The following is a 26,959-nucleotide window of genomic DNA, read 5'->3' as shown; positions in this document are numbered from 1 at the left end:
GTTTCTCAAGGAAGTGGTGATGTTGTGTGCAACATGCTGGTGTAGCACAGGCACACCTTTCTTGGAGAAGTAGTGGCGACTGGGCATCTTGTACTGGGTCACTGCGACGGACATACGGTCTCGAAAATCCTCTGTGTCCACCACGCAGAAAACAAAAAAACAAAAAAACACACAAAGTACAGATTGGATGCATACAATATATCAACAGGAGTTATATCCAATTCCCTCACGGTCCTCCCGGTTCAGATATATACATCCAAATGATTAAAGTGACATTGTGCAAAAAAACCGTGATCCTCCCAAAATTGCACAAAGCCTCTCCCGGCTTAAAGGAAAATATAACATCCACATACCGTGGGCTTCCAGTCCATTAAATGTCCATAGTGGAGTCTCCACACTCTGGCTCCAGCCAGCGAACACAAGTCACTGTGGTTGCTTCCTGCAGCCTCCAGCCCTCTCCAGCCAGGCTGCAGTCCCCTCCCCAGTCCTCACCTGGACTGATTTCCAAACGTCTCTCTTCAGTCTTCACACAGACTGAGACATCCTGCACACATCCTCCATGTGCAGCACTCTCAGGCTTCACTCTGTCTCTAAAACCAAACAGTCTCTTAAACCCAACTGGATACACCCACAGGTGGAGGTATGTGATTCTCCAGACATTCACAGCACACAGGCATTATTAAAGGGAACCTGACCCTTAAATGCAGAAACAAGCCTTTGTGGAACTACAAGTCCCATAGCAACCTGTTCAGTTTAATATCGCAGCGACCTTCTCCACTGCGACATATAGCGACCATTTACCACATTGGTGGTCGCTACCTCACATATCCCCCCCTCTGTTCAAACTTGTAGTGTTGAACACTCGATACCCTACAGGGGCCTCGAGACGGGGCATCAGGGTCACCTTGCCCTACCAGTTGAGAGGGCCCACTTTGACAACCTTGAGCTCCAGTTCTCGACATACCGTCTGTCACCAAACCCTTCACAGGAAACCCACTTCTCAGACACGGTCCCTGGTCAGACCTATCTCTCCATAAGCAAGGATGATTGACCTTAGGGAGATCAACATCCAGCACCACGGAGACACCATCACGTGTTTCTCAACGCAGTGATTCTAGGACAAGGCCCCCTGGGAAAATATGCAAAACAGGACTGCCGCGGAAACACCATCACGTGTCTCAACGCTGGCAGGAAACTAGCCAGGTCTTTCACCGGGAAGGAACAACCACGGGAAGGGCAGTCTCCAGTCAAGGAAACCGCCTATGCCAAAACATGGTATCCATCCACAGACAGCTGTTTCGGGGTATTTGCCCCTCATCAGTGTGGAGTAGGAAACTGGCTAGTGGGAGCAATGCCTAGAAAAAGACTACATAAGCAAGGATGATTGACCTTAGGGAGATCAACATCCAGCACCACGGAGACACCATCACGTGTTTCTCAACGCAGTGATTGTAGGACAAGGCCCCCTGGGAAAATATGCAAAACAGGACTGCCACGTAAACACCATCACGTGTCTCAACGCTGGCAGGAAACTAGCCAGGTCTTTCACTGGGAAGGAACAACCACGGGAAGGGCAGTCTCCAGACCTATCTCTCCATGACCGTCTCAAACGGTCAGTGTGGTAGTGAGACACTCTCTTAGTCGTAACTACTGTGCGGCTCGACCCTGCGCTATTCAGTCCACTAGAGGGGCTACTGTTTGGGTACATCAGCCCTGAGGTTCTGCAGTAACTAGATCCTATGCATTCTCTGTGTCCAGATCGATATTGGGCTCTTCTTCTAGGACATCTTTGTCCATTGCTCTGATTGTTCACTTTCTCAATGCCATCTTTGGCTAGAGACATGTCCCAAGCGCCATTCTTTCCTTCGGACATTGTCTTAGAGGGCTTAGAGTCTTCAGAGTCTGTGCTACAGCCCGATGTATAATTAGGTCCTCTATAACCTTGGCTCCTTTTACTACAGGACCTGCTTCCTTTGCCATCTGAAGCAACACAGTCACCAGGTGGACCGCACTTCTTTGGGCCCTGGCCCGAAAGCAGTCGCGACCTCACACTAACTTGACAAAGTTTCTCTGCAATCTTCTGTCTTTCAAGTTTCAATTGCTTTAGTTCTTCCAGGTATCCCAGTCTGTATTCTAGGAGAACTCGTATATTTTTAACACACTCCTTTGTTCCCACAATGACACAGGGAACGATACTGACTTCGCAGAGTATCCTGGCTTCATTATGAATATTAATTCTTAGGTGGGCTTTGCACACTACGACATCGCAGCCCAATCAGAGCGGAGGGGCGGAGATGAGCAGGATGTCAACATCCTGCCCACCTCCTTCCTTCCGCATATCCTACGGAAGCCGCAGTGAGGCCGGTAGGAGACGTTCCTCGCTCCTGCGACTTCACACACAGCGATGTGTGCTGCCGCAGGAGCGAGGAACAACATCGGACCGTCGCGTCAGCGTAATCATGGATTACGCCGACGCTGCACCGATGATACGATTACGACGCTTTTGCGCTCGTTAATCGTATCATCCAGCCTTTACACACTGCGATGTCGCATGCGATGCCGGAAGTGCGTCATTTTCAATTTGACCCCACCGACATCGCACCTGCGATGTCGCAGTGTGCAAAGTGCCCCTTACTCTCGTCACACCGGACGTATCAACCATCTCCTGCATGACTCTTCCATTTCTTCCAATCAGCTTATTGACCAGTTTTCTGGGCACTTGTGTGACCTCCTCCACAAACTCCAACAACCTTCGAGCTGTCTTGACTGCTTCTGCAGTTTTCCCATAGATTCGGAATGTTCCACTATTTTCTTCCACTTCAATAGCTGTAATACCTGGAACCTTCCTGGCTTGCTGAATGTTACTTCTCAGCGCTCTTATTGCAAGCCCAATTAATAGTTTCTTCACAACCACCACTTCCTGAAACGCTGCGGTGAGCTGCTTCATATGCTCCAATTGTTTGGTGTCTTCTGCCATCCTTCTAGAGATGAGCCACTTCGTGCGAAGACACTGTAGGTGCATGTCACTCAGGATAGCCACCCGCTTCTTTATGACATCACTTACAGAGCACACCACCAACTGACAAGACTCAGGGGCAAAGTACACTTTACAGGCTCCTACTGCCTTCTGAAATCTCTCATGCACTTTCTCACTGGCACAGGCTTCTCTTAAGTCTTTTGGCACATCTATCAGATAATTGAAGACTGGTCTGCTTCCTTTACTTTCAAAGACACTAGACTGTTCCTGAGGTCTCTTGCCTCCTTCTATATTCTTCACCAAAGGCTTCACCTTTTGAGTTACACCACCCTCCTCGGGCTCAGCCCCAGCCTCAGAGCCTTTGGGTTTCAGGCTCTTAGCTGAGTCAATCTTCTTGTCTGCGGTCTTGGTCTTTGTCACGCTCCCCGGGTCCCCTGCTCTGCTCCCCGGCTCACCTGCCACGCTCCCCGGCTTCCCTGCGTCGCTCCCCGGTTCTTCTGTCTGGTCTCCGCCGCTCCCCGGTCTCCAGCCTCCATTGCCTGCGGTTCCCAGGCGTCCTGGTCCCCGCTCCCGGCGCCCGTCGGCTTCTCAGCCCCAGCCCGGCTCTGCTGCTTCCTCCTCACCGCTCCCTGCCCTGGCTTCTGGCACCCGGGCCTCGCGCATGCACATTAGGGCGCGCGCGCGGTCATTGACCCTTTCTTAAAGGGCCAGCGTCCACTAACAGGAAATTGGGCACACAGGTACAGGGTATAAAGGGGTTAAGTGTCCAAGTGGCCTGTTCTTCGTGTTTCCCAAGCTAGGAGTCAGGTCTCCTTGTGTTCCTGTGAGATACTCACCTCTCTCTCTTCTAGAGCCGATCCTGCCTCGCCATCCGGTCCTGCCGAATCCCGAACCCCGAACGCTGCCTATCTGCCATCCTGACAGTCCTTTCCATCTCTGATCCCTACGGTGACCCGTCTTCTCGCTCCATCGGTTCCGGACTCCGCCTGACAACATCTCGGCTTCCGAACCTGAGCTCCGTCACCCGGACTACCATCAGTGACTCCGTGGTCCCAGGGACTTCTGCATTCTACTCTTGTACACGGACTGTCCTGCTACCTGTAGTGCTCCAGCTACCGGACCCCTTACCATCATCAAGGAGTTCGGCCCAGTGGATCCACCTCCTGGGTCTGCCCGTCCACCTGGCCCTAACAGTCTTACCCACCGAGTCAGTCAGGCTCTCAGCTTCTGATGAGACCTCACGTCCAGACCTCACCTCTTCTTCAGAGGCTCTTTCCACTTTTACAGCATCAGCTGTGTCTTGGTACTTCACTGCATTCCCTCCAACTTCTTCTTGGGTCTCTGCAGTGTCACCCTCTGCCCTCGCTTGGGAGTTCACAACATCGCCTTCTACCAGGGTGTCACACCCTTCACCACAGTACTCTCTTCCTCTTAGAGCTTTGGGGCTGTATTCACTGTTATCCACCCTTGCACTAGATAGTTCACCGGTCTGCTCACTATGACCTTTGTGGATTTTTCTTCCACCAACACTCTCTAGGATGTCATCTCTTACAGTACTTTCCAGGATTTGATATCCTATAGTGCTTACACTCAACAGACCATCAGCATCACACTGGGAAGTCATAAGGGACACCACCAGTACTTCCTTGGTCGGCTCCTTTTCTGCGTTTTCACCCTGCTGATTTCTGTTGTTACAATGTGTCAGTTCCAGCTCAGACTCATCTTTCTTTGGCATGATTTTGCTGTCCGACTCTACATTAGCGGTTGCTATTGGTAACGTGCCTTTCTCAACCTTCTGTGCACACTCAGATTCTGGAAGGGAATCCACACTTTGGGCAAAAATACATGACACTGTCTCTATCTGGACCATATTGTCAGAGGTTGTAGCTTGCTCCGCCCCTCTGCGCCTCTGGCGACGGGAGGTTTTCCCCTCTTTGCTCATCAGTACGTCACTGTACTCATTTGTCACTTTAGTAAAGTCAGTGTCTTTACTGGAGTCATCGTCACTCCCCCTGGTGTCCTGGACTAACAAGCCCCCACTTAACCAAGTGTTGAACCCCCTGTCTGGAGCTCTTCCGTTTTTAACGGTCACACTATCCTTTGTTACTGTAAATGTCATATCCCTAAGGGGGGCACGTCCATCTCTTTCTTTGGTCACCCCTAACTTAGTACTGTCACCTCTAGTAGGCATGGTCTTCCCCTTATTACATAATATCATACTACTAGGAACACTTTCAGCCTCCCGCTGTGATAGGGCTTCCTTGGAGCCTTTCTGGCTTTTACACAAGCAGCTGGCCATTTCCGCCATTGACCACAAGTCGTCAAAAAAATTAAAGTCCCGGCCTATTATAATGGGATGCGGTAAGTCAGGCACTACCCCAACATTAACGGATCCAAACACCCCATCCGTCTCAATGACCACTCGGGACCGTGGATACTCTCCAATGTTCCCATGTCTGCAGCTGGCTTCCATCCTTCCAAGAATCTGGTAGTTATCGAGTGTGGCCCTCACCAGGGACACCAAGCTCACCGAGTCTACCAGCCCAGTCACACATTTGCCATCAACTTCCACAGAACACAGACGTGACTTCTCGTCAGCCGGGTAGTCTGTACCGCAGACCGGACACGCATAGCATGAACACCATTGTCCTTGGTTACTGTCCATTGGTGCCACTACATCTTCGGATTTGGGATGCTCCGCCCCTTTTTGTGCCACCATCGTTCTCTGGGACCCCGCCCCCTTTTGGGTAACCACCTCTTTCTGGGACTCCGCCCCCTTTTGGGGTTTCTGTGGCTTCCTTGCAGTGTCTTTAGACCCCAGTTCACACAGTTCCCCTTTATCTCGCTGGGCACCCTGTGTTCGTACTGGCCCCAGAAGGGAGTTCATCAACTGGTCCACTGCTGCCACATCGGTGTGCACTATGGGGAGATAAGGTATGCACACCAGTGACTATGTAAGGGGAATACATGAAATAGCAGAAACTGCTGTGTGAATACTGACTTGAAAAATCCAATAGCTATATGTAAGAGTGAAAATGTGAAAAATGGAATCTGCATTACTGCCATGAACATATGAATCAAGAGAAATTTAGTTACTGAATTGATCAATGCAATAGAGCCCCAACACTACGACAAAGTATTTCTCTACGTTGGGGTCCCTAGCTTGTGTGTGTCCTCTCATGCAGTTAAAAAACTTACCGTGTATGGGAAGCTGAGACCCAGGCTGGTGTGCATACCTTATCTCCCCATAGTGATTTTTTTTAGGTTTTTGCACCCAGTTCAGACTTAGAATGGTGTTCCAAACGTTATTCCTTACATCGGTGTGCACTGACGGCTCCTGCTGTCCACGCACAAGGAACTGGTACAGCTCCTCCATAGCATCCATTTGTGCACCCTCCATGCTTTCCAGGTTGTACTGCCCGTACAACCAGGATCTCCAGCCTGTGGTGTATCACTGCTCACCAAACAGGGCCCCGCAATTCCGGGTCGGCCTGGAACCTCCAGTCACTGGTCTCTCGCCACTGCAGCACGGAACCCTGCAGACCCGCTGATTCACCGCCAGCAGCTGGAGTATGCTGTCCCTGTTCGTGGACCCGCCGATCCACTGCCAGCTGCTTGAGTGCGCCGACACGATTTTCGTGGACCCGCCGATCCACTGCAAACAGCTTCGAAAATTGTTTTCATGGACTCGCCGATCCACAGGCAACACTTCCTTGCAGTGTGTAGACAGCAGAGAAAAAAAAAACCTTTGTGGACCTGGCTGATCCACAGGAACAACACCTCAGCAGTTGCTAGACGAGCTGCCTGAATTGCTGCCTGCATTCTCCACCATATGTAAGGTTGCACCCTGCAACCTGGAGGGTTCCACTCACTTGCAGCGGTGCGAGGTAGCTTTAGCAACACAGCTACAGTCTCTTTATAAAAAATTCTGGCAGTTTATTTAAAAGAAGGAAAAAAAGGTTGATCCAGCTCAACTGGGGCAAAGTCCGGCATGCAGGGATAACACTCTGGCAGTGCAAGGGTCCAATAGAAGAAAGAAAAAATCCAGCTTCCGGAGTAGTAGTAAAACTGATGCAAAATTTTATTAAAGGACGTAAAATTAATGTGATGACAAAAATAGGGAGCCCATATGCGGCGTAAGGCTACGCGTTTCGAACGCTGCCTGCGTTCTTTGTCAAGCCTGAATCAACATATCTTGCTCACAAGCATTTAAACTCACTCCTACCAATGGGAGGAGTGTGTTTAATCAGAAAGCACATGTGCCAGCATGGGGTAGATAACATACAAAACAACAATACAAAAATTCAACAATAAATGAACAGGTTTTTTTATATATATAGAAAAGATTTTTGATATTAAAATTCCACATAAAAAAAACCAAAAAAACAAAAAACACAACAAACTCTATCATCCGAAATGTACATGCAAACATTATCTAACAAGATTTAATAATGAAACATGACATCTCATCTCAGATTAAGACCATTGGGTATTCTAGTTCCCAAATGAAATATCCAAAAGCCTCACGTGTGAGAGCCTTACGCCGCATATGGGCTCCCTATTTTTGTCATCACATTAATTTTACGTCCTTTAATAAAATTTTGCATCAGTTTTACTACTACTCCGGAAGCTGGATTTTTTCTTTCTTCTATTGGAGTTTATTTAAAACACTCAACATAAACTGCTAAACAAAATGTAACAAAGCCTCTCCCGGCTTAAAGGAAAATATAACATCCACATACCGTGGGCTTCCAGTCCATTAAATGTCCATAGTGGAGTCTCCACACTCTAGCTCCAGCCAGCGAACACAAGTCCCTGTGGTTGCAACCTGCAGCCTCCAGCCCTCTCCAGCCAGGCTGCAGTCCCCTCCCCAGTCCTCACCTGGACTGATTTCCAAACGTCTCTCTTCAGTCTTCACACAGACTGAGACCTCCAGCACACATCCTCCATGTGCAGCACTCTCAGGCTTCACTCTGTCTCTAAAACCAAACAGTCTCTTAAACCCAACTGGATACACCCACAGGTGGAGGTATGTGATTCTCCAGACATGCACAGCACACAGGCATTATTAAAGGGAATCTGACCTTTAAATGCAGAAACAAGCCTTTGTGGAACTACAAGTCCCATAGCAACCTGTTCAGTTTAATATCACAGCGACCTTCTCCACTGCGACATATAGTGACCATTTACCACATTGGTGGTCACTACTTCACAATATATATATATATATATATATATATATATAGCAAGTGGTATACTTCATTTAGAAATCCTGATTGCATTGGTTACAGAAGAATTTCTAAACTATTGAAAGTTACAGCGCGCACAGTTGGGGCCATAATGTAGAAGCAGAAAGAAAATAATTTCACCATTAACCGGACATGAGCAGGTGCTCTTCGCATGATTTCAGAAAGAGGGGTAAAATAAATTTACAGAAGGGTTGTCCAACAAACTCCTGTAGAGAGGTACAAAAAGATCTGGAATCAGTAGGTACACTTGTTTCAAAGAAAAGAATAAGTAATACAGTTAAAATCCATGGCCTGTATGCACACTCACCATGCAATACTTTATTGCTGAACAAAAAGCATGTTGAAGCAAGTTTAAGGTTTGATCACAAAAATGTAGACAAGCCTGTGCAATAATTGAAGGGGGGCACAAGATTCTAATAGCAACAGCGCTGCTGCACTTGCATAACAAACATATATATCCCCAAGGCACCTTTTCCATATACTTCTATGCTTCAGTGCACATCATCCCTCACCCTTCAGTCACCTATTATACAGCAACTTGACTAAGACCCTGGTGGGTCGAAACGTCGTTGGATGTTGCTTGATCACCTGTTTAAAATAAATGATTTTTCACCTTCTTGCAAATTTACATATTGAGTGCAGTGAATCTATTATTATATGACTTTAGGGCATCGCCCTCTTTTCACGTGCACCGCCATCTTCTTTAAATTGAGTGCAGACCATTGTTATATCACAATAATTGAAGAATATAGTCTGGTCAGATGAGATCAAAATTGAACTAGTTGGATGCCATAATACACACCACGATTCCTCTATTCATTGCATCTTAGTTGAAATGAGTGACTGTGCCATTCTATGAAATCAGGGCTTGCTGAGCTGTCAGTTTGATGCATAACAGCTCAGTTGTACAATATGGTGCTGGGGCATGATGAGCTGTAGGTGTGTTAAATGACAGCTCAGTCGTCCAATCTGATACTCGGAGTTGCTGGGTTTCTTCACGTGTTCCCTGTTTTTTTCAATTGCCCAGCTACTTAGCTCAGCAGTTAGTCTCAGAGCACTGCCAGTTATAGATTTCTGTTCAGTGGTGCTTGTTAGTCTAGTTTATCTGCACTCCGTGTTCTGATCTATTGCTGACTCTGGACCGTGACCTGACTGCGCCTCTCTGAGTAGTCCATTAATCCTTTACGTACTCTATTGTATCTGACTTTGGAACATGTGACTACCCTGCCTCACGACTTGTCTGTGTAGTGACTATCCTCACAACATGCCATGTTTATAGGTCAAAAGGCATTGCATATAACCTCAAAAACATCATACCAACAGTGAAATTTGGAGGTGGAAAGATCATGGTGTAGGGGCTGTTTTTCTCCATACAGCACTGGAAAATTTCATAAGAAAGAAGGTTGAATGGACAAGTGTTCCAAGACATTTTTGATAAATATCTGCTGCCATCTAGCAGGATGATGAAGATGAAACGAGGGTGGACATTTCAGCAGGACACTGATCCCAACCAGATAGTCAAAGAAACTCTCAGCTGGTTTCAGAGAAGCATAATAAAGCTGATAGAATGTCCCAGCCAATCACCTGACCTGAAACCAATAGAGAATTTATGAAAGGCACTAAAGTTCAGGTTTCATAGAAGAAGTCCACAGAACCATCAGAATTTGAAGAGCGCTTGTTTGGAAGAATGGACCAAAATCACACCTGAGCAATGCAAGCGACTAATTTCTCCATACAGAAGGCGTCGAAACTGTCATCACCAAGCAAGGATTTTGTACGAAGTATTAAATAAATTTCAGTAAGCGTGTTCAATATTTTTTTCGTGTCTCAATTCTTATTATTACACATCACTATATTTATAGTCATCTATTGTTTGATTTCTTTGCCTGTGTGGACTGGATGGGTTATTTACTTAGAAAATTGGTGATTGTGACGCACGTGTTCAATAGTTATTTAATGCGCTTGCATTATTGACAACATATGGCCTATTAGCACCTCAAATAATTGTTGAAATCAATAACTTACTGTATACAGAGAAAATCTTGTGAATATGAACTTTGCATTCATGTTATCTGCATCATTAAGCAAAGAAGATTTTAATTATTCTAAATGTATGTCTGGTGAATGTCAGCTAGTCTCAATACGCTTTACTTCTAACTACAGGGGCTAAAAATGCCTTATATCTGCCAAAAATAATCTTTTGAGAGTTTTGGAAGCTATGCACTTCCTTTACTGTCATACATTTACAAGAAATATTTATTTTTATATCAAAATTGAATGACTGTATGACTGCTTTATGTGCTAAAAAATGAATATATACATTTTTAATAAGCTAACACATTCAACTAGAGAAAGCTGCATAATTTTTTAAAGGTTGAAAGATACTTACAATAAACCTGTACAAATAGGCTCTGACTGACCCACAGGATAACAGGTCAATTCTATGGTGGACCCTTGTGCAGGAGTGGACCTCTCACTCCACCTGTATGAGCAGTAGCTGGTACAGCTCACTTGTACAGACAGTGGCATCATCTCATCTTTTAATTAACAACCCAGTTTCTTATTATATATAAGCATAGCTATATTTTTAAATTAGATAATCTAACGGGTAAGTTTTCTCCTTGTGGAGAGTGACATGCCAGGGCTGGTATGCTAGTATGAGGAGACTTAAATGCCTTGCAATTTCTCCTCTCCTCTTCAGAGAAAAATAGGACTTGAACTCCAGTGCCAGCTATTGGAAGTAGCAATCCTAAAAGTCAATTTTGCTCCTTTACCGAGCCTTACTATATTACTTAGGATATAAGCAAAAAACAGAATCTTAATCTGCAGGCATTGTGTTTTGGGGGAATTGCCCCTGGTAAGTGCAAAATATGAGATCTGATTTGGCTAGGTGAGAGACTAAGTTTATCTTTAAGTCTCTTCATACTGGCATGCCAGATGTGGCATGTCACTCTCCACAAGGAAAAAACTTACCTTTAGATCCCAATCTTAGCTTCCATCTAGCCAAATCAGATCTCCTATTTTGCACTGATGAGGGGCAATGCCCCAAAACACAGTGTCTGCAAATTGAGATTGTGGTTTGGCTGCTAAGTCATATGACAAGGCTCGGTAAAGGGTCGGTATTGCTTTTAGAATTGCTGCTTCCAATAGGTGGCACTAAAGTTCAAGCTCTCTTCCTCGCTGGAGATGCAATGTGCATATTAAATGAGATAATGTAATATTTGCATGTAGTTGAGCAGTGGGCCTTCAATGTCAATGTTACAGGTGGGCCCTTGACACCCCAGTCAGGCGTTTTGTACAAATGTTAGTTCATGCAAGCAAATTGACATCCAATCCAAATCCAAATTCAATCCAAAACCATTGTGTTGCAATAGCCAAATTCAGTAGTCAATCACTATTAGATTCTATATTGCCTGCCATGTTAAAATAGTTGTACATATACCAACACCCTCAAAATTTAATGGCTTTAAGAAGTAGAGAAGTGTCTGTATGTCTCCAAAATTATATGTGAAAGACTAATCAACTCCGAAGAAAAATCTTAACATTAAGTTATAGCTGTTACTAAATGATAAGGTTTACCTATTTTTTTTTGGTTTCTGAATTTTTACTTACTTTTTGGGAATAAATGCTACAAATGGAAATCTGCTGCTTTTATTTACTCCAGCTATACTGTACATAGTAAAATCAATTATTTTATCAACAGGGAGATAAAGGAATCCGAGGAATCAATGGAGAAAATGGATTAATTGGTCCAGAAGGCCTTCCGGTATAGTTTATAGTTGGATTCAATGCATATCAGTTTAATCTATATATTGTGTAAGTGTTTACAGTATATGTAGATAAATAGTTTATAAATATATATGTAGATAAATAGTATATATATATATATATATATACAGAGAGAGAGAGATAGATATAGATATATACTGTACATATACAGTATATATAAAATCTGCACATATTTTTTTTTATTACACAGGGTCCTTTTGGCATTCCAGGTGGTGAAGGAGACTCTGGCAATTTTGGGCAAAAGGGAAAAAAGGTTTGTTGAATGTTATTCTAGCAAAACAATGTAATTTCATAATAGCTCAATCCTTTATTCTTTTCCTGGCATAAAGACAGGCAAACTTACCTTCCTCAAATGACTGTAAAACTGGCTATAATATCTAAGATTCTTGGCATTCCAAAGAGGTCAAGTCGTTAACGGAAATATTCAGTGTATTCTAAGGTTAAGTTCCCACGATAAGTTCTTGGTGAGTTTTTGATGTTGCAGTTTTGTGCAGCATTTCTGCCCCTATTAGCTTAATAAGGTTAATTGTGTTTTTTCATAATTTTTTGTGGGGTTTTTCTATACAAGCCTTTTAACCACCCTTTTTCTTAGCTACATGGTGTGATTTCTGAGTGAGTGTGTGCGATCTGATGTGTGTGTATGAGTATGAATGTGTGTGTGTGTGTGTGTGTGTGTGCAATCTGATTGTGTGTGATCTGATTTGTGTGGGTCTGTGGTCTTATGTGTGTGGGTGTGCATTCCACTGCAGGTCCTCCTGTTCAGTGTCTGGTGAGTATGATTGCGGGGCCTCCTGTCTTCTTTTTTCTCTCTTTCGCGGGTGTCTGCTTTCTATCATGAAGTGTCCTGCAGTATTCTTCAACTTTTTAGCTGAATAAACACTTATTAACCACAGCTAGGGCTTCTTTGCGGGATAGGGTTTATATTTAAGCCTTAAGGGGGCTTTACACGGTAGCGATATCGCTAGCAATTTCTAGCGATATCGAGCGTGTAAGTACCCGCCCCCGTCGCACATGCAATTGTTTGTGATCGCTGCCGTAGCGAACATTATCGCTACGGCAGCGTCACACGTACTTACCTAGTCGGCGGCAACGCTGTGACTGCCGAACAATCCCTCTTTCAAGGGGGAGGGACGTTCGGCATCACAGCGACGTCACCGCAACGTCACTAAGCGGCCGGCCAATCAAAGCGGAGGGGTGGAAATGAGCAGGACGTAACATTCCACCCACCTCCTTCCTTCCGCATTGGGGCCGGCGGCAGGTAAGGAGACGTTCCTCACTCCTGCGGTGTCACACATAGCGATGTGTGCTGTCGCATGAGCGATGAACAACATGGATAAACAACCCTTACTGATTTTTGAGTTTGGGACGACCTCTCCATGGTGAACGATTTTCACTATTTTTGAGGTCGCTTAAGGTCGCTGGTCAGTGTCACATGCTGCGATATCGTTAATGACGCCGGATGTGCGTCATTAACAACGTGACCCCGACGATAAACCATTAACGATATCGTAGCGTGTAAAGCCCCCTTTACACCGAAAATGCTGAAAATTTCTGCTAGGACTTATTTGGGGAGAAGGGCGTATTTTTGGAAAAACATGGTACCTGGATGTTTTTGGTTATAGAATTTTTTTTTCTTAACATTTTATGTCCCCTTTAATTGTTATGCCATGTAACCTTGGTAAATATAAAAGAAGCCTCAATACCAACTGATATCATCAGACCAATGAACACAATGTGCATAAAATACAAAAGAGAAAACATATTGTTATGTTCTTCCACAGGGTGAGCCTGGAAACCCAGGAAAGGAAGGAAGCCCTGGCGAGACAGGATTAAGGGGATTTGAGGTAATATTGATTATTTTGTATATATTTACTATATACATATACTTATATATATATATATATATATATATATATATACTGTATATATATATATATATATATATATATGTAATCATGGTCAAAAATGTTGGCCCCCTTGAAATTGTTCCAGATAATTGATGCAATTACACATGTGTTGTTATACACATGTTTATTTTCTGTGTATCGGAGCAACAGAAACAAAATGGACATAGATTCACACAAAATATAGAAAAAGACTGTACAGCCAGCTTACCTGGTTTGGCGTCTAATGGTGTGGCTTGAGATCCAGAGGGTTCAGCACGGATGGGAGTGGAAGGACACTTGGCAGTCAGGTGAAGGAAAAAGAGGGATTATATCCAGCTATCCCTCCAGATTGTTCATACCAGGTAACTCTTTTTGTTTTAGTAAAATATAACTTTTAATATGGTTATTTAAAATCAGCAAGCAGTTGTATATAAGACAGTCAGTGACTGACAACAACGCGTTTCAGCGCACAATGCGCCCTCATCATGGTCCTAGTATCAATATGTACTGTGGTTGATTTTAAATAACCACATTAAAAGTTATATTTTACTAAAATGAAAAGAGTTACCTGGTATGAACAATTTGGAGTGACCAGCTGGATATAATCCCTCTTTTCCTTCAAATTCACACAAAATCCCCAATATAGGCAGGAAAAAATTGTTGGCACCTTTCCAAAATTATAAGTAAACAACTTTGTTTCAAGCATGTGATGCTCGTTCAAACTCACCCGTGGCAAGTAACAGGTGTGGGCAATATGAAAATCACATCTGACATAAGATAAAAAGGGGAGAAGTTGGGACGCAATATTTAAATTTTGAGTCTTTGTGTGCCACACTAAGCATTGAGAAGAGAGAGAGAAGAAGATAACTGTCTGAAGACTTTTAGAACCAAAATTCTTGAAAAATATCAACAATCTCATATTTACAAGTCCAGTTCCAGAGATCTTGATGTTCCAATGTCCTCAGTGCACAACATAATCAAGAAACGTACAACCCATGGCACTGTAGCTGATCTCTCTGGACATGGAAGGCAGAGAATTATTGATGAAAGGTTGCAATGCAGGATAGTATGGATGGTGGATATTCAGCCCCAATCAAGTTCCAAAGAAATTCAAATTGTCCTACAGTATCAGTGTTCATCAGTGACAGTGCGAACTATCTGTCAACATTTGAATTAAATAAAAATCCATCGTGTTAGGGACATGATTATAATGAACATACCCAAAATACAAAACAAGGTGCCGCTTGCAACCAAATTTGCTTTCAGAGACATTTAAAAACATTTCTCCGGTCAACTTAGTCTCTGCATGGTTAATGTATGCATGCATGTCTCAGACTCATAATTTGAAATATGGACAATTAGGATGGTTTGTGCATGATTAATCTGCATGTCTAAATCAATAACAGGAGACCCAGGAGGACCCCACTGCTGACAAAGTAACATAAAAAAGCTAGACTGCAGTTTGCCGAAATGTATGTAAGAAAGCCGAAATCTTTCTGGGAAAGTGTCTTATAGACAGATGAGTCCAAGATAGAGCTTTTTGGTGAAGCCCATCCCTCTACTGTTTACCAAAAAAGGGAATGAGGCCTACTAAGAAAAGAACACAGCACATGCAATCAAATATGATGGAGGTTCAGATATATTTTGGGGTTGTTTTGCTCGGATTGCCATCAAGGCATTACAACTATGACTGGTGTATGGGGCTCGGTGAAGAGGGGGGCTGGCCAGGCCCGGGGTAATTACTTAGCTTTATTAGGCCCCAGGAAGTGTCGCTTCTGTTACTACACATCGCTAATTTGCATTGCATGCAAATTAGTCATGTATGCTGGATGCAGGGTCAGTGGGGCAGAGCAGGGCTCAGCATGCAGCAGTGCAATGAGGTCATCACTCTGCAACCTCATCTCAGTACTACAGGAAAGCATAGCTGCGGAGGTGGCAAGGTCTTGGCAGCTGGCGGGGACAGGTAACCTCTCTGTGAGCCAAAGACAAGAGCAGGACGATTGCCGGGAGTGGTGGAGGCACCTGCTGATTCCTGTACCTACCTTGCTTCAGCTAGATGTGCGTCAGAAGGCGCATATCCAGCTGAAATGCATTACTGCTCAGAGAGGACGCCATGCAACATTGGAGCCAGGGAGCGTGAGTAAAATGGTTTTTTTTTTTTTCTTTTTTTGCAGCAAATATGCCAGGACGAGTCCAGAAAAGGGATATATATGCTAGGAGAAGGACAGATATAGAGGAAGAGGAGAGAAACCAGGATAGATACATATATACCACAATGTGCCCAGGATGGGTATATATTTACCAGGAGGACCCCAGTATGAGTCATATATACTAGGATGGGGATAAATAAACCAGGATGGGTACATATCTACCAGGAGTGGCCATATATACCAGGAGGAGGACATATATGCTAGGAAGGAGACAAATGAACCAAGATAGGTCCAGGAGGGGGACATATATACATGGAGGGCGACATATATACCAGGAAGGGCCCAGGATGGGGATGTATATACCAGGAGGACATATATACCAGGAGAATATTATACAGAGGGGCAGTGTGTGTGTGGGGTTGGAATAGTATACAGAGGGGTAGTGTGAGGGGTGATATACAGAGGGGTAGTGTGTGGGAGGATATCAGAAAGAGGGGCAGAATATGTGAGGGATATTATAAAGAGGGGCAGTGTGTGTGGGGAAATTATATAAGAGGCTGGGTGTGTGGGGGAGATATTATACAGAGGGGTAGAGTGTGTGTGCGGATATTATACATAGGGGCAGTGTGAGAGAGATATAATGGAGAGAGGCAGTGTAGAAGGTGTATTATGGGGAGGGGCAGTGTAAAGGGTTTATTATGGAAAGGGGCAGTGTAGAAGGTGTACTATGGAAAGAAGCGGTGTAGGAGGTGTATTATGGAGAGGGGAGGTGAAGAAAGTGTGTTATGGAGAGGGGCAGTGCAGAATGTGTATTATGGAGAGAGGCAGTGTAGAAGGTGTATTATGGAAAGAGGTGGTGCAGAATGTGTATTATTGAGAGAGGAGGTGTAGAAGGTGTGTTATGGAGAGGGGCGGTGTAGAAGGTATATTATGAAAAGAGGTGGTGTAGAGGGTGTATTATGGAAAGAGGCGGTGTAGAGGGTGTATTATGGAAAGAGGCGGTGTAGAGGGTGTATTATGGAAAGAGGCGGTGTAGAGGGTGTATTATGGAAAGAGGCATTGTAGAGGGTGTATTATGGGAAGAGGCGTTGTAGAGGGTGTATTATGGAAAGAGGCGGTGTAGAGGGTGTATTATGGAAAGAGGCGGTGTAGAGGGTGCATTATGGAAAGAGGCGTTGTAGAGGGTGTATTATGGAAAGAGGCGTTGTAGAGGGTGTATTATGGAAAGAGGCGATGTAGATGGTGTATTATGGAAAGAAGCAGTGTAGAAGTGCGTCATGGAGAGGAGCAGTGAAAAAGGTGTATTATGGAAAGAGGCATTGTAGAGGGTGTATTATGGAAAGAGGCATTGTAGAGGGTGTATTATGGTAAGAGGCGATGTAGATGGTGTATTATGGAAAGAGGCGGTGTAGAAGGTGCGTTATGGAGAGCAGCAGTGTAGAAGGTGTATTATGGAAAGAGGCGGTGTAGAAGGTGTGTTGTGGAGAGGGGCAGTGTAGAAGGTATATTATGGAGAGAGGTGGTGTAGAAGGTGTGTTGTGGAGAGGGGCAGTGTAGAAGGTATATTATGGAGAGAGGCAGTGTAGAAGGTGTGTTGTGGAGAGGGGCAGTGTAGAAGGTATATTATGGAGAGAGGCAGTGTAGAAGGTGTGTTGTGGAGAGGGGCAGTGTAGAAGGTATATTATGGAGAGAGGCGGTGTAGAAGGTGTGTTGTGGAGAGGGGCAGTGTAGAAGGTATATTATGGAGAGAGGTGGTGTAGAAGGTGTGTTGTGGAGAGGGGCAGTGTAGAAGGTATATTATGGAGAGAAGCAGTGTAGAAAATGTGTTATGGAGAGGGGCAGTGTAGAAGATGTATTATGGAGACAGGCAGTGTAGAAGGTGTATTACGGAAAGAGGAAGTGTAGAAGGTGCATTATGGAAAGAGGCGGTGTAGAAGGTGTGTTATGGAGATGGGAGGTGTAGAAGGTGTACTGTGGAAAGAGGTGGTGTAGAGGGTGTATTATGGAAAAAGGCGGTGTAGAGGGTGTATTATGGAAAGAGGCGATGTAGAAGGTGTATTATGGAAAGAGGCAGTGGAGAGGGTATATTATGGAAAGAGGTTATGTAGAAGGTGTGTTATGGAGAGGGGCAGTGTAGAAGGTGTAATAGGGAGAGGCGGTGTAGAAGGTGTGTTATAGAGAGAGGCGGTGTAGAATATGTATTATGGAAAGAGGCAGTGTAGAAGATGTGTTATGTAGAGTAGTAGTGTAGAGGGTATATTATTCATTTTCTGAGGGAAATACTTAACTTTGGGTGCATATACTTATATATATATATATATATATATATATATATATATATATATATGTGTATACATATATATATATATATATATATATATATATATATATTATAATTTTTTTTTTCTAAGAGTGGCGGCAGAGTATGGAAGGTTTGAGGGGTAGTGGGCGAAGTCTCAAGGGGCCCCCAAAATTTTGCCAGTATGGGGCTCTGAAATTCCTAGTGGCGGCCTTGTGTTTTGCTGCCTCTGGACTGTCTGCAAGGCATTAACAAATCTGAATATTAACAAAGAATTTTGGGTCGCAATGTAGTGAACAGTGTCAGAAAGCTGGGTTTGCGTCCTAGATCTTCCAGCAAGACAATGACCTCAAACATATTTCAAGAAGCACTCAGACATGAATGGAAACAAAGCGCTGGAGAGTTCTGAAGTAGCCAGTAATGAGTCCGGATCTAAATCCCATTGAACACTTGTGGAGAGATCTTAAAATTGCTGTTGGGAGAAGACGCCCATCAAATATGAGAAACCTGGAGAAGTTTGCAAAAGAAGAGTGACCCAAAATTAAAGTTGAAAGGTGTAAGATGCTTGTTGATGGTTATAGAAAGGAATTAATTTCAATTAGTTATTTCAAAGGGTGTGCAACCAAATATAAAGTTGAGGGTGGCAACAATTTTGTCTGGCCCATTTTTTTTATTTTTGTGTGAAATTATGTCCCATTTGCCTTTTTTCTTAGTTTTTATTTTGTGTTGTTTTAAAGGAAATAAACACGTATAACAAAACCTATGTAATTGCAATAATTTTTTTGGGAGAAATACTTCATTTTCTGGAACACTGCCAACACTTTTGGCCATGACTGTATATGTATACTGTATACTCTATATATCGTAACTGTACATATTTACACAAATGTATTTTTGTTTTTATTGTGAAATAAGCTATTGTAAGAAAATGTAAGCATAATTTGGGCAACCAAAAAACAGTCATAATTATTTCAGAAGACAGGGGACATTTTTGGGATTTTCAATAGTGAATGACCCCTTTATATGCACATATTCCAACAGGGCGAAAAAGGTCTAGATGGCCATGGAACACCTGGAAAAAAAGGAAAGAAGGTGAGTTTGTTGATTCTGTATGACATACGGTAAATACAAGAATAATTATCTATGTGATATTATAGGGTAGGAGTTTGCTCAATACTGTTTGTGTCCATTATTGTAGTTTCAAGCTTTAGTTTGGTACAGAGTCAGACAACAGGTAAAGACAACAGATATTGTAAAGGCCATACTTGTTTCTTATGTCACCCCAAAAATAATAGTTATAGCATGGTTCTTTTCGGTTAAGTTACCATTTTAGTTTTTTTCTATTTTTTTATAACTTGTGTGTTGCATTAATGGCAATTTATGTACTAATTTACATAGTACAGCCCAATTTCTGGTTGCACGATACGTGTCATAGTCAAAGTTGAATTCTAGCCCTAGCCTTAACTCTTTCAACATATTTTTTTCCGTTGTCAATAGGGGCACCAAGGACGGCAAGGAGACAATGGTCTTAAGGTACTTGCCATACATGTATTGCCTTTCTTCATAAATTTATATCAAATCCTTTCTTTTCTTTTCTCCTCAACATCTAAAGGCTTAATACAGAGTTTAAAACTTGGTGTTGAAATGGTATATACTGTTGATATAATTTACATATATTAATATAGGTATACTAAAGTGTTTGCTGAGCATGGACAACTCATTCTGAAAAATTCATAAAATGGTGTACAAAGATTAAAAAAAGGCATATTCACCTTGCTGCCTGGGCCTGCGCCAGTCTCTCCTGCCTGCTGCAGTGATGCCATAGGGACATGTAACCGCTGCAGCTAAACACTGTTGGCGGAATAGGCAGCAACAGATTGAAAACAGTGGGGAATCAATGTAAATATACCTTTTTTTTAATTTATGACCACCATTCTGAACTGTTTTAGAAATGTAAATGTATATATATATATATATATAGATATATATATATATATATATATATATATATATATATATATGTAGAGTGTTTTTTACAGCTGTGATTTTAATCAGTAAGACAGGTAAAGTAGGATGAATATTCAACATTTTGTATAAGATTAATGTGTATTATACATTTCTAATAACAGGGGAGGTCTTGGATTATACTTTTAAATACTTTTAAATAGCGGCATCCATTTAAAAGCCAAAAAACGTTAATACAGCCGCTGCAAAGTTCGGAGTCCCTGACTGCCTGTAACCTTCCCTTCAGAGAAGGACATGCAGAAAATGTGTTTTTCTCTAGTGGTGGTGGTACTGCCAGAAAGATCAAGGCTTTCCTCCTCAAGGTCCGCCAACAAGTTTTTTTTGCCAAGCGCCGCTCGCGCGTCTAACATTTCTCCCATATTCTGATTCAGGGAGCAATATTCAGTCCTTATATAGATGAGTATGTTTATTTTAGAATATTATCATTTCATAATGTAAAAGAAGAATTGTCTGTAATATATAGTTTTTAACAAAAAAGAGTGATTCTAATAAGCATTGTTGTAGGGAGAACAAGGAGACGCAGGTGATGAAGGAGAACATGGACGAAAAGGAGAACAAGGAAACTCAGTAAGTTCAAGATTTACAGATGACTGAATTAAAGAAGCAAAGGCAATGAAAAGATAGATTCTCTCTGCACACAAGACTCTCTTCTTACAACTTTATTATTCAGAAAAAAAATATTTTTTCATAAGAATTCTCATCCGTATGCCATCAGTAGGTCATCTGTATGTCTTTTTTTTACATCTGGATAGTATGAATTTTATACAGATACAGATACAAATACAGATTTTTAAGTAAACAAATGGATTCTATACAAATAGTGTCCAACATCCATTTTTTTTAAATTAAAACACCTAGTTTGATGGATGAGTCTCGTGTTTTGTACTGGTGTGCAAAGTGTGGCCATCATCCAGCCCTCTGGCAGTTCCAGTCCAAGACAGCCAAAGTGCCGAAAACAGTAGCCCAAAAGCCAAACCGTGCCCTCCACCATCTGCATCTCGATATCACCACTATCCACTATAGCGGCGTTTTTTTTTGGTGGCGAATGGAGCCGATGACTCATATAGGGACTATTTTAGGGCTCATACTGTACATAAGGGGCTATGTGTGGGCTCAAACTGTATATTAGGAACTATGTGGGGGTTTCCCTGTATCTAGGGGGCTAAATAGGGTCTCATACTGTATCTAGGGAACTATGTGAGGTCTCATATTGTATATAAAGTCTATGTGGGGCTCATGTATATAAGTGGCTTATGTGGGGGCTCCCTGTATATAGCGGGCTATGTGGGGGGCTCCCACTGTATAGAGAGTACAAGTCGGAGCTGTATATATAAGTGACTTGTGTGGGGACTTACTTTATATAGAGTGCTATGTGGGGCTTTTTACTTTATATAAGGGGCTATGGGAGAGCTCATACTGTATTTAGGTGGATTATGTGGTGGTTCACTTTATATAGGGGACTATATGGAGGACTTATACCGTACATACGGGGTTATGTGTGGGCTCATACTGTATCTAGGGAGATTATGTGGAGGGCTGACACTGTATATAGGGGCTATATGAGGGCTCATATATTATATTTAGAGGCTATGTGGGTCTCATACTGTATATAAGTGACTATGAGGGGGCACATATTCTATATAGGGATCTGTGTGGAGGCTCATATTGTATATAAGTCGCTTGTGTCCGCAAGCTATCCGTTTTGCATACATACATCACATGGATGTAAAATGTGCTCCCCTGAAAAGGCCTAAAATGTAATAAATCATTTTTTTCCTTGCAAAAAAATAGATTCTTTAATGTCAAGTAAGTTACATTTTAGTTCACTAGAATAGTGTTTTTTATAGATTAAGTTTTGCACTACTATGCTTGCATAGTTAATAGGAATATCTAAAATTAATGTCTGCTTTTTTTCCAGAAATAAAAAAAAGGGAGAAAAGAAGCATATGCAAAACCAAGGATCACCAAAGAGAATCCATACAAATAATTTAATCTTTATTAACAAATATGCTAGACACACAAAGCATTAAAAATAGTGATGGGTGGACTCTCAGATAACCGGGACCAGCACACCTTACCAGATTAAAAAAAACCCGGTTCGGGCCCAAATTGATCCAAAATATCTGGCCGGACGCCGTGCCCCATATAAGTCTATGGGTACCAGAATCTGGCGATTAAAAATGGTGGTAGAATGGATAGGGGAATAGGAGCAAAAGGGCTGTACTTACCGAGGCTTCAGCGCAGCTATAAATGCTCCTGCTTCACTTCTAGGGCGGCTCATTACCTTTATTGCATATTTGCATATGCACTGCTTTCTCCACCCACAGGAATTTGTGATTGCTTGCAGTCAAACGCATCCCGCCCTGAGTGTCAGCATGTCAGCTGACTGCTTCCAATCACAGACGCTATGCACGTCTATCATGGTATAAAAATAAAAAAATATTTGGCATAGGGTCCCTCCATGCTATGTGCTTATCTTGATTGTGTAGCCAAATAAGAGGAAACAGAAGCTGCTTTTTTTAAAAAAACGAGACATTTAAATAAATACATAATTTTAAAAAATGCTGTGCGGTCCACCCCAATTTTGATACCCAGCCATGATAAAGCCAACAACTGGGGGCTGGCATTCTCAGGCCAGGGAGACCCATGATTATTGCCCCTTAGCCTAAAAATAGCAGCCTGCAGCTGTGCAGAATTGTCGCATCCATTAGATGTGAAAATCCCAGCATTTTACCCAGCTCTTCCCAATTACCCTGGTGCGGGGGCAATTGGGATAATAGGGAGTTAATTGCAGCTCATAGCTACCACTATACCCTAGATTAGTAATAGGGAGGGTCTACAAGACTAATCTGTAAGTGAAAGTAAATAATTACAAACACTGAAAAATCCTTTATTTGAAAAAAAAATACAAAAAACACTCTTTCAGCACTTTATTAACCCCCAAAATACTCCTGCAGATCTGACGTAATCCACACGAGGTCCCACAATGATTCCAGCTCTGCTACATCTGAAATCAGAGCGAGCGATCATGGCACATGACCGCCCACTGTGAACTTCAGGCAGAGACTGAGCCTTTGCGATTAGTCTTGACGTCACTCAGGTTATTTGCGGTCACAGCTCGAGGTTCCCATGGCCCTCCACCTGTGACTGCAGGTAACTTGACCTCAGGGTACTTCATTAAACTCAGTGACCCCACCTGAGGTGAGGTCACTTGACTTTACTGATCACACTGCTTTTAAAAACATTAAAAAAGCCAATAATAAAGCGCAATAAATAAACAAAATGAAAACACATAGAAAATAAACAACTGTGTCCACTTGAGTAATCCTATAAAAATAAGGAAGTTATAAAACAGCACAACCATAAATAATAAGAACCATACTACGAGCACAGCTAAAAATGAAAGGGACTGATGATAAGATAAGAGGATAGTTTGAAAATGGGATTTAAGAAAGCAGTCAGGGATAAAGGACCTTCTTATCTGATCATCAGTCCGTTTCATTTTTCAGCTGTGCTGGAAGTATGGTTCTTATGTGTTTTCATCTTGTATATTTATTGTACTTCATAGTTTGACTGGGATTCAATTTATATACATGCACATGAGGTCTTGTTTGTTTTAGCAGTCAGGGTTGCCTTCAAGTTTTACTATGGACTTTTGGACTATATATCATCATATCCATTTGGCTTTTTTAATGTTTTTAATACCTTGTGTGTCTGCCATATTTGTTAAAGGGAACTGGTCACCAGATTTATCCCATATAATCAGCGGCCACCACCAGTAAGCTCTTATTTACAGGCTTTTTTAATGTTTTTAATCCTTTATGTGTCTACCATATTTGTTAAAGGGAACTGGTCACCAGATTTATCCCATATAACCAGCGGCCACCACCAGTAAGCTCTTATTTATAGTATTCTAGAATACTGTATATAAGTGCCCAGGCCGCTCTGTATAACATAAAAAAAGTTTTCTTATACTCACCTGCGAGGCGGTCCAGTCCAATGGGCATCACTGGTTTGGTCCAGCGCCTCCTATTTTCTACCGAGCGATGTCCTACTTCCCTGCACCGTTTGATGACTTGTCCTACGTAATCCACATAGTGTCCTCCATTACACTCCTGTGCATGTGTACTTCTCTCTGCCCTGCTGCAAGCAGAGCAAAATTGTCACGCTCACCATTGGGGATAGCACGTCCCCAGGTTGAAGTGGACCTACTGGACCACAAGGAGGACCTGGACCTACCCAGGCAAGGGAAGGGTGGCATCCAGAGACTGTGGCAGCTGAGCCGGGGGCTAGGTCACATGGAACACAGTACAGTTCAGGAACGGGTCAGGATCAGACTGGTCCCAGGAAGCAGGAACACATATTAACTCAAACGGGATGATCAGGGATTCAGGCTGGTCCTAGGACACAGGAACACATACAGGGCAGAGCAGGGATACTGGCTGGTCCTGGCCACAGAAACAGACAGGAAGACAGGACAGAAAACACTGGAAGTCATCAGGCAAGGATCTAGACATCGGGCAGAGGTCATCACACACTGGACATTGGACATGGCTCCAGACATCGGGCAGAGGTCGTCTGACATGGACATCGTGCAAGGCTCCAGACATCGGGCAGAGGTCATCAGACACCGGACATCGGGCAAGGCTCCAGACATTGGGCAGAGGTCATTAGACACCGGACATCAGGCATGGCTCCAGGCATCGGGCATAGGTCATCTGACACTGGACATCGGCACATTAGGCATGGACAGCAGCAGGGTGGTGCAGGCACAGCGGACTTGGACCTCAACAAGGTGGTGCAGGCAGAGTGGGATTGGACTGCACAAGGGTAGTGCAAGCACAGCAGACTTGGAATGCAACAGGTGGTGCAGGCACAGCAGAAACTTCAGATTTCAGGTTTAAAACACAAACGGGACTTTATTCATAGAAACAGGACAAAGCAGGGTTTCAGGTATCGAAAACAGCAGGAATTCAGGAACAGGACGCAAACTGGAACCAGGGTAACACATGGCCAGGACAGGTCCAGGGCAAACATAAGCAGTCCAGAACTAATTACAGACAGGACTGGTGCTGGATACGGGGAGACCAGAGCAACATGGCAGGACCAACACAAGGCTAGGTTATGGTACCTAAGGCAGCTGCTCAGCCCCGTCCATCAGGGAAGAGGAACTTTTATACCAGATACCTCCCAGCCATAGACCAGGCACACCAATTCAAATGTGCACACAACCCCAAAATAAGCGGGGAAAGTGAGCGCACATGCACCCTAGGCTTTTACCAGGAACCCAGCAGGACAAGCTCAGGGCCTGGGACCCAGGGACCAAACACACGTGGATAGCCGTACGAGACAGCAGAGGACAAAACATCATGTGAGTGGCAGTGCAGCAGAGCAGGGAACCACGCAAGCAACTAAAAGGAAACGGCAATGGTATCTGTTACACCTCGTGGCTCTCCTGTGGCAAGGAATGAGACAGTCTCCTTGCCTGCCACGAGCGCTCCTGCTCAGCAGCGCCGAAGGTCTGCCAGACTGCGCAGAGTGCAGGAGAAACCTCCTCAGAGAGGCAGCACAAGGGTGACACCTAGTGGTACTCCTGTTGCAAGAAATGAGGCGGTCTCCCATTCCTTGCCTGGCGCAGCTCCTCCTGCTCAGCAGCCTCGAAGGTCTGTGAGGTTGCGCAATGTGCAGAGGTTTGCTGCTCAGGGAAGCAGTGAGACTCCCGTTATCTCTACACATTGTGAGACCGAGGATCCCGCCTCTATTTCCCAGAGGCAGGAGGGTGAGGATGTGCTATGCTTGGTGGATCCTGATTCGCCCACTGACGTCACACGGCTTGATGACAAGGCTGGTGACGTGGTGAATCCTGACTGGCCAGGCTGGGATGTCGTGGATCCTGATTGGGTCAAGTCCGTCATCTCCGCCTCGCGCCCGCCCTTGGCTGGAGCTACACCTCCTTAAAAGCTCCTCCTGCCATCATGGCGGCGCGCGACCGTCCTTCTATGTTTGGATGTCTGGCAGCGTGCTGCCACGCCACTGCTCAGGCATTATCTTCTTCTGTGGGCTTGGCCCTTGCTGCTTAGGCAGCACCTGGTTTGCAGGCCGTGTCCCTGCCTTGCTGCTCCGGCAGTAGCTCCTTCTACAGGCCGTGTTCCTGTCCCAGGTGAGCTCCTCGAGTCTCCACCGGACTCACCTGGTTATTGAAAGCACACGTGCGTGGGCACCTCTGTGCTACCCTCGTGCCATATTCTCATGACTTCCACTGGCACACGTGCGTGGGCACCTCTGTGCTTCCCCGTGCAACAGGTACACCGAGCCGTGTGATCCCTGCCATACAACCCACACGGGTTAGGGCAGACCGGTGTACATAGATCGTCTGTGACATTCCAGACGATCGCTAGCAGCAACCCGCTCACTCTTCACCCACCATAGCAGCGGTCCCTTACACCGCACAGTGGACCTTGACCGGCGGAAGCTGTCCATTCCCCATCTTGGCACGCTTCCCCGGGTCCCCCTCGTAACATTACGGTCGCGCCAAATTTCTGGCTATGGCTGAAGAGAAGCAGCAGTTGCTGCATTATGTGCAG

The 26,959-nt window shown here is 44.0% G+C and overlaps 1 protein-coding gene across 1 annotated transcript in view; it reads left to right on the top strand.

The window, feature by feature from the left end:
* Positions 1-26,959, top strand: part of LOC142243360 (collagen alpha-6(VI) chain-like) — a 166,189-nt gene that overhangs the window by 96,374 nt on the left and 42,856 nt on the right. Inside the window, exons 22-27 of the mRNA XM_075315212.1 lie at positions 11,930-11,992; positions 12,206-12,268; positions 13,797-13,859; positions 19,392-19,442; positions 19,848-19,883; positions 20,880-20,942. Coding sequence (XP_075171327.1) covers positions 11,930-11,992; positions 12,206-12,268; positions 13,797-13,859; positions 19,392-19,442; positions 19,848-19,883; positions 20,880-20,942 — 339 coding nt within the window. The remainder of the gene's footprint in view (positions 1-11,929; positions 11,993-12,205; positions 12,269-13,796; positions 13,860-19,391; positions 19,443-19,847; positions 19,884-20,879; positions 20,943-26,959) is intronic.

This window comes from Anomaloglossus baeobatrachus, chromosome 6 (genome assembly GCF_048569485.1).
Source record: "Anomaloglossus baeobatrachus isolate aAnoBae1 chromosome 6, aAnoBae1.hap1, whole genome shotgun sequence".
Classification (NCBI taxonomy): Eukaryota; Metazoa; Chordata; class Amphibia; order Anura; family Aromobatidae; genus Anomaloglossus; species Anomaloglossus baeobatrachus.
The sequence above is the reverse complement of the archived record's forward strand: the minus strand, read 5'-3'. Positions and strand labels throughout refer to the sequence as shown.